Here is a 20,874-nt window from a genome sequence, read left to right on the forward strand (position 1 = left end):
TCTTCCCTAGATTTAGGGCTTTGGTGACACTAGAGTTACACTTTCCATTAAATCTGAAATTTTCCAGTGGATTAAAAGTTCCATGCACAATAGTCAACATGACATGTATACCTGCTGCGTCAAAATTATAAAACAGGAATAATGCCATTGGGGACTTGCAGATTGCTGAAGGCCATTCATATAGAATAATATTGGTAACTATTTTTAAGGGGCAGAATTTTTCTATGAAATGTAAATGTTTGGCATAGGTGATTGTCACCGCACACTGATCACCACCACCACCACCACCACCACCATAGCCATCTTGAGGAGGAGAATGAGGGAATTGAGAAGAAGGAAGGGTGAAGCTTTATACTAGCAAATTTCCACATGTACAAGAGGCTTATTATCCTATCTCATGCACAGTTCACTACCAAAGATGTGAAAGTCTCACTCAACAAACTACAGCAAGTTACTGTGATTAATTCCATGATCTGAAAATACGCTGGCAGCACCCAGGCCAAACCTAAACCTAATGGTTATTTCACTCTTTAGTCTTCCATTTATTGTTTAATAACCACTACACTTTAACCAGTATCTGTGTTAACCTCATGTCATTCATTTCTCTCCAATTCACTTTTACCGATCTATTGCTCTGATCTGTCAGGTCTTTACAGCTCTGTTATTTAAAAATTTGTTGGTTAACCATTGTACATAAAAATATACCACAAGGAGCCTGAAAATGTCAAATTATTTTCTTTCTGAGCGAATCTTTTATTACACTTGACATTGGCACACTATCTGGATGATATTTAGGTATACCAAAATAACCTTTAGGTCCGAGAATACATTATAAATTATGTTTTATTACCATCAAAGTGGAAGAAGTGGTTGTTTGGCTGTCTCCTTGTGGCAGGAGTGTTATCAGGAGGAACAAGTTCCATCTGGTTGCGACTACCGCCATCAGATGGACCCTGTATGCTCAAAGCCAGTCTGCATGTTGGACATGAAGTATCTTGCTCCAGCCACGACTGCAAACAAGAACTGGAAAAGAGAACACCACTTAAAATCACGTCATTTCAGGTTTCTTCTTTTTTATGAAGAAGAATATGCTGTTTAAATAAAAAATTATGCTTCATAAAAAAAACAGCTTACCACCACAACAGAAGAAATAGATAGTTCACAAAATACGTTAGGTCAGATACCAAAGAGATGCTCCAAATCTTCTAGAGGAGTGAATACTTAATATTCATTCTCTCCGTCATTTGTTATTCTAGTAAACTAAGTTAATATGCAATACATTAACTGGTGTTTTTTTTTTGTCCACAAAAATAAGTTTATATTTTGTAATATTTTTAGTCAATTTGCGGTAATGCTAATGTTACAATTAATGTTTGCTTCATAACCCCCATTTAAACTCACGAAAGTCCACAAATGAGGTTTTGTGTGTGCCTGCAATGAAGTTTGTTTACGAGAGTCATATGGAAGTTTTTGAAAAGGTTATGTAAACTTAACCAATATTCTGAAAATACTCCCTCTCAAATTGTGCGCACTGCAAGCAACAAAGTTTCCAGCTATGTCTCCCCGGGACATTTTTCCAACTTATTTTCATAAACAAAGACAGCTACTTTTGGGAATAAATGCAATGTACTCAAAGTCTACCATTCACTCCTCAAAAGTTAAAAATTGAGTAAGACAAAATCTCGCCTGCATGATGACCGCAATAGCCTTATGGTCTAATAACTCTATAGGTTAAAATGATTTGGGGAAACTATGGAAGCTCTAAACCAGGATGGCTAGGCAGATCATGAATCTTCAACCTCTCAAATGTGAGACCAGAATCTTCATAACTGCTCTACTTCATTCGCTTAACACCTAGTGCACAGTGCTCTAATGCTTACATTATTCTCATACATGTAAATGGTTGATGTGGGATGTTTTCATAATCAATTGGGAGATATATATTTTCACCAACAGCTATGTTTTTAGAGAAGCATTGTGAACAGACAAAAGAGAAGGAATTCAGAGACAAAGTTCTGAAGAAAACTAATAACCACACTAAAGAAATGTTATGATAAGAGACCGGATTATATGCATCATGAAAACCTTAAAATATGCATGAAAAATGCTTAAAAATGCATGAAAAGTGTCAAAATATACGAAATCAAATAATAATAAAACATGGTAGTTACTTCTTGCATTATATCTCAAAGACGAACCTGTGCATGTCAATTACTAGGAAGAGCCACACGAAAAATCAGTACAGCCGCGAAAAATCTGTACATTTAGAACACTGGTATCTTTTTTGAATACTTTCTGGTAGAGGTTAGGAAGGGGGCCTTTCGGGGATTATCTTCTAAAAATTTGCAAAATGGGGACGCATACAGTGTTTTAGGAATTGTTCCTTCTTTGCTATTGTTGTCGGTAACAATGCAATGCGAGTGAGTCGCAGCGAAACAGTTGATATGTACAGGACCAACTTTCAGATATATCGCAAGCAAAGTGGCATGCTCAAAAACTCCATAATATTTTATTTAAAAAGCAATACACAATCATGAATTTCTTCGGACATTAACTTTTCAATTAATGCTATTGAACGAATGCATCATGTACAATGTATTTAACATTTTTCTACAACTGTAAACATGAACGACCTAGTACTGTTAAAATTTTTGGTAGTAAGAATGTGTCTTTGATCGCTCAAAACATTTTCATAAGTAGAAAAGGGCTGTTCTACATCAACTGAGGTAATTGGGCAGTATTAAAACTTGTGTGCTATGTTGGCGGAACTTATTTTTTCTGGTAAAAGTTCACCCATCCCATTAATAAAACTATCAATTTGGAACATGGGTTCAAAGCCTGCGTTATTGTTTAAAATGTTTTCAAACTTCTCTTTAAGTTTTCTTGGGAATACCTCCAGCAATGAGGAGTTCACTAGAATAATTTTATTCATTAACTGAATAGATTCATTCACACCAACCCTTGAGTTTCAAGCTATTTAATACTTGCAGGTATATCGGAAAAACGAGTGCTAATCACAGCAATGTCTTTTTTAATACCGGAATCACTAAAAGCTTCCTCGCACTGGCAAACTGCAAGCCTCTGCACTATCGAAGTCATTTACTACTCCTCTAATGGCCTCGAAATGTTCATTGTAAAACAACACAGCTTCGACCCACATATCCCATTGAGTTACCACTGGTTCGGGAGGTATAGGCATATTTGGTAGTTTTTCTTTGTAGGTAATGGTGCGAGCAGAAGCCTTTAGAAAAACTTGCTTCGTGGATGAAATAAGTTTATTACATTCACAAACATGAAAAGTACTTCTTCAGCAAGGCGATGTACTCCATGAGCATAACATGCCACATGAATCAAATTGGGATAAAATACTGAGGGCTTCTCCTGCTTTGATCATATATGGAACAGCATCTGAAATAAACACGAACACCCTTTCATCTGCATAAGATTCTGGAAATATTTTTCTAATACCCTCATTCACAAATTTGGCGATCATAAAACGATTTACTTTTTCAAGTTCTTTGCAGGTCACTAAATAGGAAGAATAAGGCTCTTCTTTTAAAGCACCAACAATTAAATTTACAATTTAACACCACAAGTGTCTGAAGTTTTATCAACTGAAATCCAGATAAGGCTGTCCTCGAGTTCATTGTGTATTTCTTCCAGAACATTCACGTAAATTGTCAGTAAGTGATTTTTACGCGATGTGGATTCATCTGGTATATTTTGACTGAAGCAATATTTGCACAGGAAGCGTTTGAGGATAGGGGTTGTGAGTTTGTGAAGAGTAATATTGCTTGCAATGAATGCTTGACATAGATCCATGTTAAACTGACTGTTTTGGTTACCTTTGGACAAATCTCTGCTACTGCAACATGCTACTGTCAGAAGTTATTGTCATGGTCCTTTGTCTCTGCATTCCTGCGATATGAAGACTTGTCTCATCACGCTGGTCTAGTTTATTTCCCCCCCCCCCCCCCCCGCACGCGCGAGCGAAACGTTTTTCTCACAAGATCGACAATATAAAACAATTCTGTCATATGTAAATGTTATGGGATGGTCAGCTATACACGAAACAATGCTGCTTTTTTTTTCGGGCGGCATGGCGCACAACATGTTACACATTACACGTCGTAGACACGTTCAACCGTGTACAAGTGAATGGAAAGCTAAACTGAACAATGTAACTAAAAGCTTGCATAGTTTAATTGTTGCTAATGCATACAGTACTTCAGCAGAGGGACACAACCAGGGGTGCGGGTGCAGGAGCATTTATTCTGTCTGCCTATTCCCGTTCTTCTTCTGTAATGATTTCGCTAGGCAGTGGCCTCTCAGTTAGCGATTGCACCCAGATCTAGGTTGTGGTTAATCTATGTGACATCAAAACTAGATCGAGCTAGAGACCGACTGTCTAAATTTTTAAAATACTGTAAACATAGAGCGAAAACATGCATCGTCAGTAGTTTTTAGTTAAAATATGCAATAACAGGTGAAAAGGAGCCAAATAAGTAACTGTATATGCAACATGCAAATGCATATAATCTGGTCACTAGTTATAACGGTTACATAATTTTTATATTATTTTTTCATACATGTGTTAATGAGTTTCACAGCTCACTTTTTCTTACTGAAAACTGTTGCACCCTTGCATGCCATCCAATTTTAAAGATATTCATATGTGAGACTAGTATGATATGTTGTACCCTTGGTCATGTCTGAAGGAACAGAAACCATTTTGATCCTACAGCAACAATGAACCAATACAAAAATGAATTGCTGACATTAGAAGATGACGAGACTTCTTATGCTGGGCGGATAAACAGTTATGAACATCCGTCTTAGACATTGATGTACGTCATTTCATTCAATTATGATGGCTGTAACGGGCAATGTTTAAACTTACTATAAATGGTGCTCTAGAAAAGTATTGCCGAGTAAGTGGATTAGGGACAGAGAAGATCTACTGTGGTTTGTGGCTTAATAATTAAATTTGGCAATTGGTGAGGAAACAGAGGTAGTTGCCTTCTACGGAAAAGACAACAGACAAAAGTTGTAGAAAATTGTCTGTGTTTACAAAGATTAATGTGACTAACAACATGGACAGGGCAAGAGAAGCACAGATAGAAAAAAAGACTAACGTCTGTGATGGACCATAGTCCTTGCTATAATATCTGAGTGACAAACTATAAAAATCACAGACATTTTAGTTGCCCCATTTGTGAAAGTAATTGTAAGATCAACCCTCCTCCTCTCTATATACAAAACACAATCATTCATTATCATTTAATTGTTATTAAATGTTGTTAAAGACTGAAGTGATTTCCACTATAGCGTATTATTGTGAATTGTGTTTTATTCATCTCGTGACGTACATTTGCAATCCATTTGGTTTGCCCACAGGAACATGTCAAAAATTTATAACACAGTTACAATGATTTTTACATTAATAAATAATAGCACTACAATAAATAATAACACTATAAGAATATGTCTTGTAATGTATAACACATTGTATCTAGCTCAAATTTCCAATTTGTCCTGCATTAATTCATCCACTGAGTAATAACACTTTATGTAGCTCTCTTTTAAGTGAACCTAAATTCATCTGCATCAACCTGTTCCTTTTGATTTATTACAAATTTTCATTCCCATGTATTGAGGTCCCTGGGCATATAGTCTGACGTGGTGGGTGGGAAGCATAAAATTTCCTGTTTCTAGTATCATGTGAACGGACAAAATGGTTTCCCTCAAATAATTCATGTCTGGTATACAAAAATATAATAGTCTCTTACATGTATAATGATAGCAGAGTTAATATTTTAAGTTTTCTAAATAATGGTCGACATAGTTCTTTGTGATTTGCAGTGCACATATTTCGAAATTTTTTTTCCAGTATTTTTAGTATCTGCAGTATGTTTGTCTAGTTACCCCAAAAAACAATACCCATACCTAATAATGGATTTGAAGTAGCTTATATATGCTACTTTTCATATGTCCATGTCAGTTGCAGTTGATAATATTTCCATTGCAAATGCAAAGCTGCTCAGCTCGTTTCCCAGGTATTCAATGTGTGCCTGCCAGCTCAAATTTTTATCTACATTTAAAACTAAGAATTTGTCTGAGTCAACTTCTTCTATATCTTGGTTGTTGTGTATCATCTTAATCTGCTCACATTTTGACTGTTTGGTTTTGAACTGCATCACATGAGTCTTAGATATGTTTAGATTCAACCCATTTAGCTGGAACCAAGTTTCTAAGGTACTGAGGGTACTGATCACAAATTTGGGATTTTTTTCCAAATCCTGATCTTCAACTAAGACAGAAGTATCACTTGCGAACAAAACTGATGAGGAGCTGATATTTAATGGTAAGTCATTGACATGGAAGAGAAATAGGACTGGGCCTAATATGGAGTAATGGATTTAACATTCAGGGAAAGGAGAAACAACAATAGACTAAAGGAAGTAGAGGCAGCAGACAGTAAAATGATGAGTGAATCCCAAGAAATAATGAGAAGAATATACAGAATGGCTATACGCTGCAGACAGCCGACCAACTGAAGAAGAGCTTGGGATAGAAGAAGAAGAAGATAATGTTGCAGATGATGATAAAGGAAATGCAATACTAACTAGTGGGACTGAAGGAGATGAAACACGGAAAGGCATTGGCAATTAATGAGACTCTTGCGGGAGAACAGCAAAAAGTGTGAGGAACCTAGAACAGTGAGCCCGATATCGCATGCAGTCAAAATCTTGCTGAGGATGCTCAACAGAAGGCTATATGGAAAGCTGAATTGCATAATAGGAGATGAACAATTTGGTTTCAGGTAAGGAGTGGGAACTAGAGATGCCATTGGGCTACTGAGAGTGACAGGGATGAGGTAAATGGAGTGTTCTTTGATCTTGAGAAGGCTTTTGACTGTGACAGATGGGACAAACTGATGGAAATCCTAAGGAAACATGGAGTTGACTGGTGGGATAGACAGCTAATTAGAAATTTATATTTGAACCAGGGAGCAAGAGTACGAATAGGAGGCGTGATGAGTGAAGAAATTGAACTGGAAAGAGGTATAAGACAAGGTGGTTGTTTATTACTAACACTGTTCAATATATATCTGGAATAAATTATTAATGAAAGTTTTGATGGAAGGAGAAGAGTTTGTATAGGGGGTCAGAGAGTGGAGTGTGTAAGATTTGCAGATGACGTGGTTGTGACAGCAGAGTGTGCAAGAGAGGTGGAATAAATGTTAGATGATCTAAACACAAAATTAGAAGAATATGGAATTAAGATTAACAAGAAGAAAATGAGAAGTATAGTAACTGGAGGAAAGGGGAGAAAATGCCGTATGAAAATAGGGGGAGAGGAAATAGAGCAAACGAATAACTTCAATTACTTGGGAAGTGTGATAATGGATGACATGTTTTGGTCAACAGAAATTAGGAAAAGAATTGCAATGACAAAAGAAGGATTCAAGAGGAAAGAGAAATTCCTTTGAGGACCACTAAACAAAGACCTGAGGAAAAGACTGGCCAAATGTTACATCTGGAGTGTTGCACAGTATGGTGAGGAGACCTGGACATTGAGGAAGGAAGATGAAAGAAGATTGGAGGCACTCGAGATGTGGATATGGAGAAGAATGGAAAAGTGAAATGGGAAGACCGAATAAGGAATGAAGAAGTATTAAGAAGAGTTGGAGAAGAAAGAAACACGATGAAAGTTATCAGAAAGAGAAAACTGAACTGGATTGGACATCGTTTGAGGAGGGACTGTTCATTGAAGGAAGGAATGGTGGAGGGAAAAGGGGGGGAACAGGAAAAAGAAGATATCAAATGCTGGACAGTATAAAAGGAGACAAATATTCAGAAATGAAAAGACTGGTTATGGACAGACGAAAGTGGAAGAGGCTTAACCTGTGACAAGACCCGCCGTAAGTCAGAATAACATGCTGCTGCTGCTGCTGCTAATAATAATAATAATAATAATAATAATCAGAAAAATAATATGTGCCATTTGAAGAGATGCTAACTCTTTGCTTTCTGTTGGATAAGTAGGATTTAAGCCATTGTAGGGCACTGCCGCTAATGCCGTACTTTTCAAGTTTGTAACCAAGCAATGCATGTTTTACGGAATCAAACGCCTTTGTGAGGTTGCAGAAAATCCCTGCCACCTTATTTCTCTTATCTAATGATGTGCTTATTTTCTCAATGAAACTATTTACTGCATCTATGGTATTTTTACCCTGCTGAAAACAAAATTGACTGTTTAGAATAACAGAATATTTTGCAATGAAGTTTTGGATTTGTACAACAGCAAATTTTTCAAATATTTTAGATAGGTCTGCGAGAATCTAGATAGGACTATAATTTCCCACAATCTCTCTTGTTCCCTTCTTGAAGAGTTGTTGACTTCGGCATATTTCAGTATCTCTGGGAAACAGCGCTCTTCAAAACATTGATTTATTATTTGAGCTAGTGGGTTTGCAATTCTATTGTGTACTACTTTAATAACTTTGGTGGGTATTCCATCCAAACCTGCAGATTTTTTTGTTTCTTAATGTCAGAATAGCATTTTCTTCATCCTCCACAGAAACTGTTAAGAATTTTGTAAGGTTTTCAGAGTTTTCACTTTGTTGTTATAATCTGTTACATCTACATCAGACGTTGCTACATTTATGAAGAATTCATTAAAGTACTCTGGTATTTGAGTTGGATTTACAATAGTATTTCCTTCAGTGTCAATTTTTGAAATTTCTTGGTTACAGGCTTTAACACCTAACTCAGATTTAATGTCTGACAACACAGCCTTTGTCTTATTTTTATGATTTAAAATTAGCCCGTTATTTGCCAGTTGTTTTGCTGCCCTGACAACTCTTTTAAATATGGTTTTAAGGAGCAACATATTTAATGAAATCAATATCCTTACTTATTTTAGATCTCTGTGCAGTTGCCTTTTCCTTACACTGCAAATTTTTATGCCCTGGATAATCCACTTTACTTTATTATTTTATTGCTGCAGAGTCTAGGTGGAAATGTTTCATTAAATACACCAAGAAAACTATTTAGGAATATCTCAAAGTTTTCATCAATTGAGTTACAATGATCAAAAGGCCATGTTTGCTCTTTTAGCTTCTCACTAAAATGTCAGCAAGTTTCCTTTGCTGAAGTTCCTGCTCATATGGGATCTCATATGTGAAATGTTACTGTCTGTCTGTGGCAGCTTAATGAACAATGCACAATGATCTGAAATACCTAGATCTAGACAAAATTTATACACATATTCATGTAGATAATTAGTTAGAACATCATCAATACATGTTGCTGATTCCCATTTTCTCTGGTAGATTCAAAGAAATTCAGTTTGAAACCATATTTCTTTACTAGGTTGGTGAATCTTGAAGCGTGACTACTATCACATGTGATATCAATATTAAAATCGGCAGCTATTACAATTTTTTTCTTTTTTTCCTACAAAGGTCTTCTAGCATAATTTGAAGCTTAGATAAGAATAGTTCTGTTGTTAACATCCCGGGAATTCTATATATTGAGATTATTATAACATTTGATAGTGAGTCTACTATTTCTACACGACAGCTCTCAAACACACATTCTTCATTTAAATAATTAAAACAGTTTCTGGTCTCATAATTTATAACGCTATGTAGAAGTATACATGAGCCTCCATGTGACTTGTTTCTTCTGCAAAATCTACTTCCTAATCTGATGTTTCCTATTTTGTTTAGAATTTTAATTGTGTCCTCAGTAAACCAGTGCTCATTTAAACAAACAACTCTAATATTTGCACATTCTGACAGAATGATTTCCAATTCATCTACTTTGGAGCTTTTATTGTTTGAAGCATCATCAGTGTTTAAACCATTTATATTCCAGTGAATAACATATCTACTTTGACTATTAGTTATGGGCTTTAGCACATTTCTTGCCAGATAATGGTATGGTTGTGTCTTTCTTAATGCTACACATGTTTTTACACCTTCACCATTACTTATCAGTTTCCCTTATTTTTTATGACCTGGCAAGTAATCTATGAACATCTTACAGAATATTTTTGAGCCCAGTTAATTCATTCAGATGTAGACCATCTCTGGCAAGACACTTTGCACTTATAAATTTGTTGGGATCAATGAAAATGACTCCTAGTTTATTGCACTGTTCTTTACTATTGCCATTTATTCTCTGCACATAGCTGTCACTCACCGGTCTCCTGTACACAATGCCACTTATTATTGTTCTGGAATTTGAGCAGAGTCTTCTGGCCATTCAGATGAGGTTCCTTGTGTGGTTTACACTTTTAGTCAACAATAATCATAGGCAAACTGTATCTCTGGATGACGGGTGGTTCAATTATGAAATATTACAAAGCGTAAATTGTGACTTTAAAGGCTATTTAACAAAGACTGTTTAACATTTGACTTCCAATCGGATAGCAATAATACAAAATCAGAAACATTAATTATTATTATGAAAGCCCGAAATTTAGTCACCATTACAGTGAAGATGTTGTCTGGCATACACAGTAGAACAACATCAATATCTTACATCAGAGAAGTCGACGACAGATCGATGGAGGGTGACTACACTCTCCCTTAAAGTGACTTCTAAAAGCCCCATTCACAAATAAAATGAAAAACTAAGTCATCCACTGAGGCAAAGTCTTCTAATACCAGGAGTAGTGAGTCAGGGAGATTAAGAGTCCACCGCAGGGTGGGCAGGTTGAGACACTCCAGCAAAATGTGAACCACCATTAAATGGGAGTCTCAACCACACTGGGATGGGTCCTCGGTACGGAGGAGATGACCACAAGTCAGCCAAACATTGATGATGCAGAGCCGGCACGGGACAGGAGAGTCCTTGTGAGAGGCCTGCATGGAGGACCTCCACAGATTTGTAGTCTCCTTTGTCACTCTTAGTTAGTTTGGTGGAGTCAAGAGTGAGCCATTCCATATTCCAGGTATCTAAAACTTCACAGCGTAATACCAGTCGGAGGTCTGTTTCTGGAATACCGATCTCAAGAATCGTTTTGCTGTTCGTCAGTTTGACCAGGCTATCAACAAGTTCATTCCTTGGTATCCTGATGGGGCCCTCGGTCCATACAAAGGTCACTGAGCATTCACACTGTTGAAGGGCATACAGGTGAGCCTGAATAGCAATGACCATGGGGTGGCAAGGGTAACATTGGTCGAAAGCGTGGAAACTGCTCAAGGAGTCACTGCAGATAAGAGAGGACCCCACCTGTGTAGGAACAGATATGCTCAAGAGCACGAGAGACAGCTATCAACTCCGCAGGGAAACACTACAGCTACCTGGCAAGGAGCGAAGTTCAGTATGTCCCCTGTGAGTATAAGCAGAACCTACATAGCCAGCAACCATCGAACCACCAGCATAGACTACTTCTGAATCCCGTTACACACCAAGAATGGATAAAAATTTGCGGCGGAGAGCCTTGGGACAAACTGAGTCTTTCGACCTTGTGATACATCAAGATGAAACTGTGGTCGAGGGATGCACTATGGAGGTGTACTTGAGTGGTTCCAGGGGAGAGGTGGAAGAGGAAACATCTGAAGTTCAGAGAGGAAAGACTGGATGAAGACTGCAATTGTAATCCCTGATCTGGGCTGCCATTGCGTTACCATGTTGAGAAAGAAGAGATAGTAGTTTGGATGCATAGGGGAGATGCACCCAGCATGTGTAGTATAACTGATAAGCTGTTGTTGGCACCTGATCCACAATAGATGGACCCAAGCCTCCATGAGTAAGATTTTTCACAGGGCTAGTTCCAAAGGAAGGCTTGGGTCACAAGTTGAACCCCGCAGAGGTGTATCAGATCAAGTATCCGCAGTGCTGAGGGTGATGCTGAATTGTATGACAGACTCCCATAACCGAGGCAGGATTGTATCAGGGCTTTGTAAAGCTGCAGAAAGATCGTACAATCTGCACCCCTGCTGGTGGTACTCAGGCAGTAAAGTCTATTAAGATGCAGCCAGCACTTTCGCTTAAGCTGGCAAAGATGGGGAATTCACATCAACCACGAATCAATGATCAGTCCTAAAAAGCGATAAGTCTCCACCAAATTCCGTTATTGGTCAACAAGATAAAGTTCTGGTTGTGGGTGGATGGTGTGATGTCAATGGAAGTGCAGGACAAGTCTTGGTGTCTGAAAACCATAAATCATGCCTGGACCTTTTGTATGATGCCTTGTAATCAATGTTCAGTGACACCCATATTAGAGGAGCAATAGTAGAGGCAAAAGTCATCAGCATATAAGGATGTTTGGTTGGTTGATTGGGGTTGAAGGGACCAAACAGCAAGGTCATCAATCCTTTGTTTCAAAGGTGGTCCATTCGGACCGACGTACAATTCAGAAGAGTCTTAACAATAAAAGGAAAAAGGCTAAAAAATGTAAAAGTGCAGTTGTGTTGTCAATGGTAAAAACAAAAGGAGGGAAGTCAGTAAGTAGGCAACCCCAAGGCAGGAAATATTCCACCTCTCATGCTGTACAGGCAAGACCACCTGCTATTCAAAAGCGTTCAACCGCTAGAGCGTAAAAGGGCATATTGTAGAAGGAGACTAACCAAATCTAAAAAGCAATAAAAACAGAGTAAAAGGGAGAAAAAGAAGATCTTGGCCAGAGAGGGGAATCAGGAATCTCCAAAAACAGCTTACAGTGTGAGACACCCCAGCCCTCACCGCCCTGCCCCTACTCTAGAGGGAGGTTAAAAACTTTACAACTGAAAATAATAACCACTTTCATGGAAGAAACTGAGAACCAGTTCAACCATCCGCGAACTGTTCACCAACATTAAAGGTAAAGTGCAGGAAGTCTGTACTTAGTACGCAGAGCCAAAAGAAGGGGGCATTCCACCACAACGTGGGTTACTGACTGGAAGGCTCCACAACTACAAAGTGGGGGTGGCTCTTTACACAAAAGAAAACCATGGGTCAGCCTGGTATGGCCGATGCGAAGACGACACAGGGTGGTTGAGTCCTTTCGGGAGAGGTGTAAGGATAAAAGCCACGGGACAGGTGTCATCATAATCGCACAAAGTTTATTAGACAGGGATGTAGCCTCCCAGGAGTTGGCCCATGATTGTGCGAAGTGAGATTTGATATGAAGCCATAAATCCACTGCAGGAGGGGTTACAGGGAAAAGGGGGGGAGAGGGGAGGGGTGTAAGTGACTGCTCCCTCAGCCAAACGGTCAGCAAGCTCATTACCTGGGATACCCATATGGCCAGAGACCCAAAGGAAGTCAACAGAACAAGCAGTATGGTGAAGATCAGCGAGATGGTCATGGATGGCCGAGACCAAGGGAGGGCGGGGAAAACACCAGTCAACAGCCTGAAGGCCATGCATTGAGTTCGTACACAACAAAACGCGGTTGAGTTGGGACTGTTTAATAAAAGTAAGGGCCTAGGAAAATGCCATCAATTCAGCAGTAAACACCCCTCACGCAGTTGGCAGGAGATGATTTTCCATGCCAACAGAGGATGTGAAGGCATATCCCACATGAGCAGCAGATTTAGAGCCATCAGTGCAAAAGACAACAGCATCCCAGAACTCCCATAAAATGCGGTGGAAGAAACAATGGTACACCATCGAGGAACGGAATCTTTCGGACCTCGGCAGATATTCATCTGAATCCGGGGTCGAGGAACTAACCAAGGAGGGGTGTTGGGGAGGGAAGGTGGGAGACAGGACATAGAAGGAAGCTGAAAATCACAGCGAAGAGACGCAAGGCGGAGCCCAACCGGTAAATCCGCCCGAGGGTGGGAGTCAGGTGGGTGACGTCCTTGGTCTGGGAACAGGACAGAATTGGAAGGATGAGTGGGAGAGAAATGGACAGCGATTGCATAAGAAACAAGAAGCCAGGACCGCCAAACAGAAAGGGGGGATCCCAGCCTCACTCGACCAGGAAACTATCAACAGGGCTAGTAGGGAAGGCACCGGTGGCCAGACGGATACCACGATGGTGGACTGAATCCAGGAGACACAGTGTAGAAGAAGCAGCGAACCATAATCTTGAAAACCATAGTCCAAGCGAAACAGCACTAAAGGTCAATAAAGGTGGAGAAGAGTGGAACAATCCGCACCCCAGGAGGTGTGGGCAAGGAAGCGAAGGACACCGAGTTTACGGAATGATCCTATATTCAGAAGTCTGACATGAGGCAGCCAAGTGAGCTTGTTGCCAAAAAGAAGACCAAGGGAACGAAACTGCGACCACAGGTAATCGCTGTGCATCGAGATAGAGCTCTGGATCGGGGTGGACCATAGTACGGCTACAAAAGTGGGCCACCTGCGATTTTAAAGGAGATAACTGAAATCCGTGAGAGAGGGTCCATGCACAGGCATGCCGTATAGCACCCTGGAGCTGCCGCTCTGCAGAGGCAATCTAAGAGGAACTAACCCAAATGCAGAAATCATCCACATACAGAGCAGGGGTGACCAAAGGACCGATGAAACAAGAACTGGTGGATAAAAATCGGGAGTGAGCCCCCAAGACCACACTCCTGAAGTGTGAGTAAGATATGATGGCACCAAGCCATGTCATAGGCATATTAAGGTCGAAAAATACTGCAACCAAATGGCGGCACTGGAAAAAAGCCTGCCGAACTGCGGATTCCAAGCGAAGTAAATGATCGATCGGAGACCATCCCTCTTGGAAGCCACACTGGTAAGGGTACAATAGATCCAGAGACTCGAGGACTCAATTGAGCCGACGGGCTACCATCCATTCAAGTAACATGCAAACAACGTTTGTCAGACTAATTGGCTGATAGCTTTTGACAAACAGGGGGTTCTTACCAGGCTTAAGGACGGGAACCACGATGCTATCCCTCCATTGAGAAGGGAAGTCACCCTGGAGCCAAATAGGGTTAAACACCTGGACAAGGTGTTGCCATTGTGGAGCACTGAGCTGTTGAAGCAATTGGTTATGAATGGAGTCTGGGCCAGGGGCCGTATCATGAGAAGAAGAAAGTGTGGAAAGAAGTTCCCATTCAGTAAAAGGAATGTTGTAAGATTCTGACTGACATGGCGTAAAACAGAATGCAGAAGCTTCGGCTCGAAGTTTCTGGTGAAGGAAAGCAGTCGGATAGGAGGCCGACAATGATGCTGTTGCAAAATGGGTTGCAAGATGTTCCACAAGAATCAATGGGTCCATGCAAAGGCCATCTGGGACGTGAAGGCCCAGGAAGGTAGACTGCTGATGGCAACCTCGGATATAGCAAAGTGTAGCCCATACCCATGACATAGGGACAGTAGAACTGAGAGAAGAAACAAAGCATTCCCAACACATCCGTTTGCTCCATTTGATTAAGTTACGGTCTTTGGCGCAAAGGTGTTTAAAGTTAATAAGATTGGCAATGGATGGGTGCCTCTTAAGGTGCTGCAAAGCTCGATGGCGATCCCAGATGGCAATGGCAATGTCCTTACTCCACCAAGGGACTTACCGGTGGCGAAATAGTCCAGATGAGCATAGGATAGCAAGGCTAGCCGCGTGAACAATCGCGTCAAGACACATCACGTAGGATGTCATCAATACAACCCAACAAAGAGGGGGAAAAAACGACCTGTGCAGTATATAGAGGCCAATCGGCATGTTGGAAAGACCAACGAGGTAACCTGCCCATCGGGGAGTGGGAAGGGAGCGAAAGAATCAATGGGAAGTGGTCACTACCGCAAAGGTCGTCACGTGGCGACCAGTGTAATGAAGAAAGGAGGGAGGGATGGAGAAGAAAGAATGATCAATGGCAGAAAAGGTACCACGACTGGCAATGAAATTAGTAGGAGAGCCGTCATTAAGAAGGCACAAGTCGTGGTCTGCAAGAAACTGGTCTATGAGAAGACCCCGACTAGATGGAAATGCACTGCCCCACAAGGGATGATGAGCATTAAAATCCCTGAGAAGGAGGAAGGGAGGAGGAAGTTGTTGAAGGAGGGCAGTTAGGGCAGCAGGTGTAAGAGTCCTGTCAGGAGGGAGATAAAGATTGCAAACTGTGACCCCAGAGTCTAGGTGGACCCTAACAGCAACCGCTTCCAATGTAGTTTGAAGAGGAATCCACATTCTAGCAACGTCTGTACGGACCAACGTACAAACGGCACAAGAGGCCCGCAGGGGACCGACCCGATTTCAACAGAAAACACGGAACCCACAGGGGGCGGTGAGTGATCATCAGTAAAATGAGATTCCTGTAGAACCACACAAGTTGCAGAGTAAGACGAAATAAGGGATTTCAACTCCTGAAGGTGACGGTAATATCCATTACAATTCCATTGGGTAACCACAGAACGATGATTCAAATTTGGGGTGAACAGACTAAGCCAGTCATGCTGCCGGGTCACCATCTGTGACAGCCAAGGAGAGGGCGACATCCATGAACAGCAGGTCAGAGTCAAGTTGCGAAGTTGGGAATGGGACCGCTGGCGACACCAGAGGCTCCTTGTCCCAGGACTTATGTTTCTTCTTCCTTTCTGTTTGAGATCAAGGAGGGCTGTGCTGCAAAAAGGAGCCAGCTGCAGCAAGATCTGGAACAGAAGGAGAGGAGCGACCTGGGGGCCCACAGACCATGGTTCTTGTGGTCGCCATGTGGCAGCAGACCTTTGGCCTGGAAGGTGCCTGGAAGGGGGGGGGGGGGGGGGGTCCCGGGTGGGGCACCCTTGACCGGCAGATGCCAAAGAAGTGGGAAACTTATCTGGCTGGGGAGCGGGAGCGGCACCTGGAGGGGAGGGTATGGGAACCGTAGGGGAGGGGTGGAGGAGAGGGGTGCGGGACTGGGATAAGGAAGGGGGAGGAAGTGGTGAAGATGTAACTAAAGCATAGCTTGACCACTGACACAGGATGAAGACGTGTGCACTTCTTACGAGCCTCAGCATGGCTTATACTCCTGTATCTTCTTTTCGTTCTTATGAACCGGGCAATCTGGTGAATGTCAAGAAATGTCGACAATTAACACACACAGGAGGGGGAACACACAGGAACTCCTCAAATGGAGGGGACATCCACAGTCACCACAGAGAAGGGTCTGCAAACAACTGGAAGATGTGTCCAAAACGCAAGCACTTAAAAGATCTCACAGATGGTGGGATGTATGGTTTCACGTCACAGGGAGGGTATACCCTTCAAAGACCAGGATAAAGTCACCAGTATCAACGTGATTGTCCTTCAGGCCCTTCTAAACACGCCGAACAAGTGATCACCCCAACGTCCTACATTGTCACTAAGTTCCTCTTCAGTTTGAAGGATGAGGCCCCTGTGAAAAATCACACCTTGAACCATGTTCAAAGATGGGTGGGGGGTAATGGACACAGAAATTGTGCCAAGATGGTTACAGGCATGAAGGGCCGCAGACTGGGCAGCTGAAGCAATTTTGACCAACAACGAACCCGACTGCATCTTGCTCAGAGAGTCCACTTCACCAAACTTGTCCTTAATGTGTTCCACAAAAAATAAACGTTTGGTATTGGTGAAAGGATCCCCATCAGTCCTGGTGTAATCCAGATAGCGGGGGAAAGGTTTCGCCCCTAGCCAGCGATCCTGACCCTCCTCCCAGGTGTAGCCATGGAAGGGAAGGCTGAAGGGGCAGAAGAAGCATCACAAAAAGAATACTTGTCGTTCAAAGAGACGGCCGTAGAAGAACAGCTGGAGTTCTGGATTCGTATGCGTTTATCATCTGCATAGCGGCCATCCTGATACCACCCACTATGATCAGGGACTCTCCCCACGGGTGCCACCCAGCCACAGCAAGGGCCATCTTGCACAGTGGCCAGTGCCGGGAGTTCTGATGCTCCAGGATGACAAGCAACCATTCCTAGGCTTAGATGAGGAGGTCACAGTTCAGGCATCAGAAGTGTGATCCCTGTGTGTTCAGGGTGCTCAACCAAAAGGGTATATAGCGACCCCACCACATGAGCTGGCTACCATGCTGGCTATGGATCCTAGCATCATAGAACGACATAAAGGAAAAGATGGAAGGAACGATGAGGGCACGTGCTGGAGACATTAGGTAAGGTGCTCTTCCCTGAATAGCTCACACTACGGAATAGAAATTTAGTAATGGTTTCACAAAGCATCGGTAGATCACCACCTTGACCTTCTCAAGCAATGAAACACCCTCAAAGGCCAAGATGAACACACTGGTAGCGACCCTGTTGTCCTTTGGCCCCCTATTCATGGCAACGAAGTATACACCTCATCGCTTTAAGTGGGCACATAGCTAATTATCAGATTGCAGTAGCAGGTCTCTGTGGAAAATGATGCCCTGAACCAAATTTAGACTGTTATGGGAAATGACAGTCACTAGTATGTCCTCCAGCTTATTACAAACGAGCAGAGCCTGTGACTGAGCAGGTTTTTTTGACAAAAATCGATCCACTTTTCAGTTTAGAGATGGCTACCACATTCACAAACTTGTCTTCCAAATTCTCTACAAAGAATAAAGGATTTGTGGCCAAGAAGGAATCACAATTAGTCTTTATACAAACTAAGTATTGTGGAGGAGTAGTGCTCTGCTTGCTGCTTAGCCCTACATTTCTCCCGTGACATAGCCAGGGAATTGAACATTTTCAGCTTCATTTGTGGCTCGTCCACAATGGTGCCACCCACTCCAAAACAGAGGCTCCCCCCATGGGGGTTGCTCAGTGCCCCAATCACAATGGGCACATACTCCTTGGCATACAAGGTGGGTTTTCAGCTTGGGCACCAACAGTGCGATCCTTGTGTGGTCAGAGGACTACACTGTACTGGGACATGATGACCCCACACTCCCACCACAATGGGATGGCTACAGTGTTGCATTTCCAGTGTATTGCCTTGTTAAAGGGAAGGGTGCACAGATGAAAATGCACAAAGGTGGAATATACACTGCACTGGGCAACCTTCGCTGCACAATCTGCACTTCGGGTGAATTTTGAAAATTGGTGGCAGGTCAAACCCAACAACGGGGACCATGTGTTTATTCACTGGAAAGTTGTAGAATACCCCAGAAGTGGAAAGTCTATTCCCAGTTATAAATCAGGTCCAAGCAGGGTCTGCACCCAGAAAACCATCCAATGGAGAGGCAGGATAGTGGAGGTACAAGCTTGCAGCACAGAAAGGAAGCAATACTGCGAAGGAAGGGGCCCTGTGGTAGCTGAGCACATACTCACAAAAGAGTTGTGAGCTCCCTGGGGGCACAGGGATTTTGACATTTTTTTTTCACTAACATGTAGACTGATTCACAAGAAAGTTTTGTGTATGCCACTACAAGTCATCCAGCTCCAGATACTTAGTGATATCCGTGCCAAGGCAGGGCAGGTCACAAGTGATCCATACTCAGAATACCCTGAAAGATGAATGTGTGGGCATGTTGACTTCCAACATTTGAACAAACAGTGCTTTTCGGACTTACTGCAACACACATGAATTCCACTGTCTACAGTAAAAAAAACTATTACAGTGTTCAAACTTCATTGATCTGAAAGTATGCAGGATGTAATAAGGAGAGTAACTGAATTTTACAAAATACATCAATTACTAACTTGTGAAAGAGATGAGAACATGGCAGACGCCTTGCAGATTCCATCTTCTCCCAGCAGATTGCACAGTTGTCAGAATTTTCAGCAAGCTCTTCTGGTGTTGCCATAGGATAGCTACAAAAATTAACAAACATTTTCAGCGTTAGTTCAGCAATGACCACACTTATATTATGTAAAATAATACAGCAAAGGCTTTTTTCTTCAATGGGAAAAAAGTCTTACTTTGTGAAGGATGGCGAGATTTTCATGACAGACAAGAGTTCCAAAGCACAATAATTTAATAACTACACATATTTTCTGTGAATTTTATTTTTACAGCACAAGTTTTTTCAGACAAATTTTAGCACTCAGAAGCATAGAGAAACAATGGGACTTATTTTGAAAGTTCATTACATGTCTACAGTTAGAATGGAGCACATTTGAATCCAACCCATTCATGTGAGTCTGAACTTTCTTGGAGTGGGGCGACTGTTAGAAAACTCAATTCGACCTGTGACTTTTTCTCTCCTTATATTTTTCTTAACAGTTCTGTGAACATTTTTTTTTCTTCAAATTGCTACACTGTGTTATTGATACAGAAGCACTTAAGACTGAGGAGAGAGAGATTCACTGCCTTGAAAATGTTGATGCAGCACAGGAAAGTTACATTAAAATTCACAAGAGATTGCAACAGGATTCTTGCTGTCCAGCTTGAGAGAGACAAAAACATTTTAATTTGGTCCTGAAACAGCACCTGTGAAATACTAAAAACTGGTGTCACCATACAGATGAAAACACTTAAAGTGTTGTTAGACAATGACTCTTGATGAATATATAAATAGATCATGTACTTAATATTGAAATAATAGACACTTAGAAAAGACTTTGATATTGGTTAAATGTGTGTCCATTTTACTGAAGTGCAAACACAAGGGAGAGGGGAATATGCATCCATCACCTAGAGAATTATGAAAAGGAATAAGCAGCAACCTCTTTTCTTCACAGGAGATGGGTCCCTCTCAATCAGGATACCCTCCTTCCCAACCTTCCAAAACCTATCCCTCTTTCCTCCCTAAACTAAGAAACTATCTATTGGCAGTACTAGAACCCTGCCCTTAAGATAAGTTCCAGTCTGCAATTCTGTCTTCTTGTAGTTTTAAGGTGTAGTATTTCTTTGATATACAGTAGTACTGCATTGAAATACTTTTCCTAGATGCTGTAGAAATGATCCGAAATGCCACTGGGTGTTTATTTAGCCAAGGTCAAGGAAGCTAGAAGGGCTTACATTTATTTGTGAAGGTAGTGGCACAGACCTACAGTAGCAAATGCTGCCAGCTGTGCACAGTACTTGGCATATTATCTGCACCCTG

At 41.4% G+C, this 20,874-nt stretch overlaps 1 protein-coding gene across 1 annotated transcript in view; it reads right to left on the reverse strand.

The window, feature by feature from the left end:
• LOC126263409 (E3 ubiquitin-protein ligase AMFR-like) overlaps window positions 1-20,874 on the reverse strand; it is an 82,231-nt gene that overhangs the window by 20,811 nt on the left and 40,546 nt on the right. Inside the window, 2 exon segments of the mRNA XM_049960503.1 lie at window positions 851-1,023; window positions 19,529-19,639. Coding sequence (XP_049816460.1) covers window positions 851-1,023; window positions 19,529-19,639 — 284 coding nt within the window.

The sequence above is a fragment of the Schistocerca nitens genome, chromosome 6 (genome assembly GCF_023898315.1).
Source record: "Schistocerca nitens isolate TAMUIC-IGC-003100 chromosome 6, iqSchNite1.1, whole genome shotgun sequence".
Classification (NCBI taxonomy): Eukaryota; Metazoa; Arthropoda; class Insecta; order Orthoptera; family Acrididae; genus Schistocerca; species Schistocerca nitens.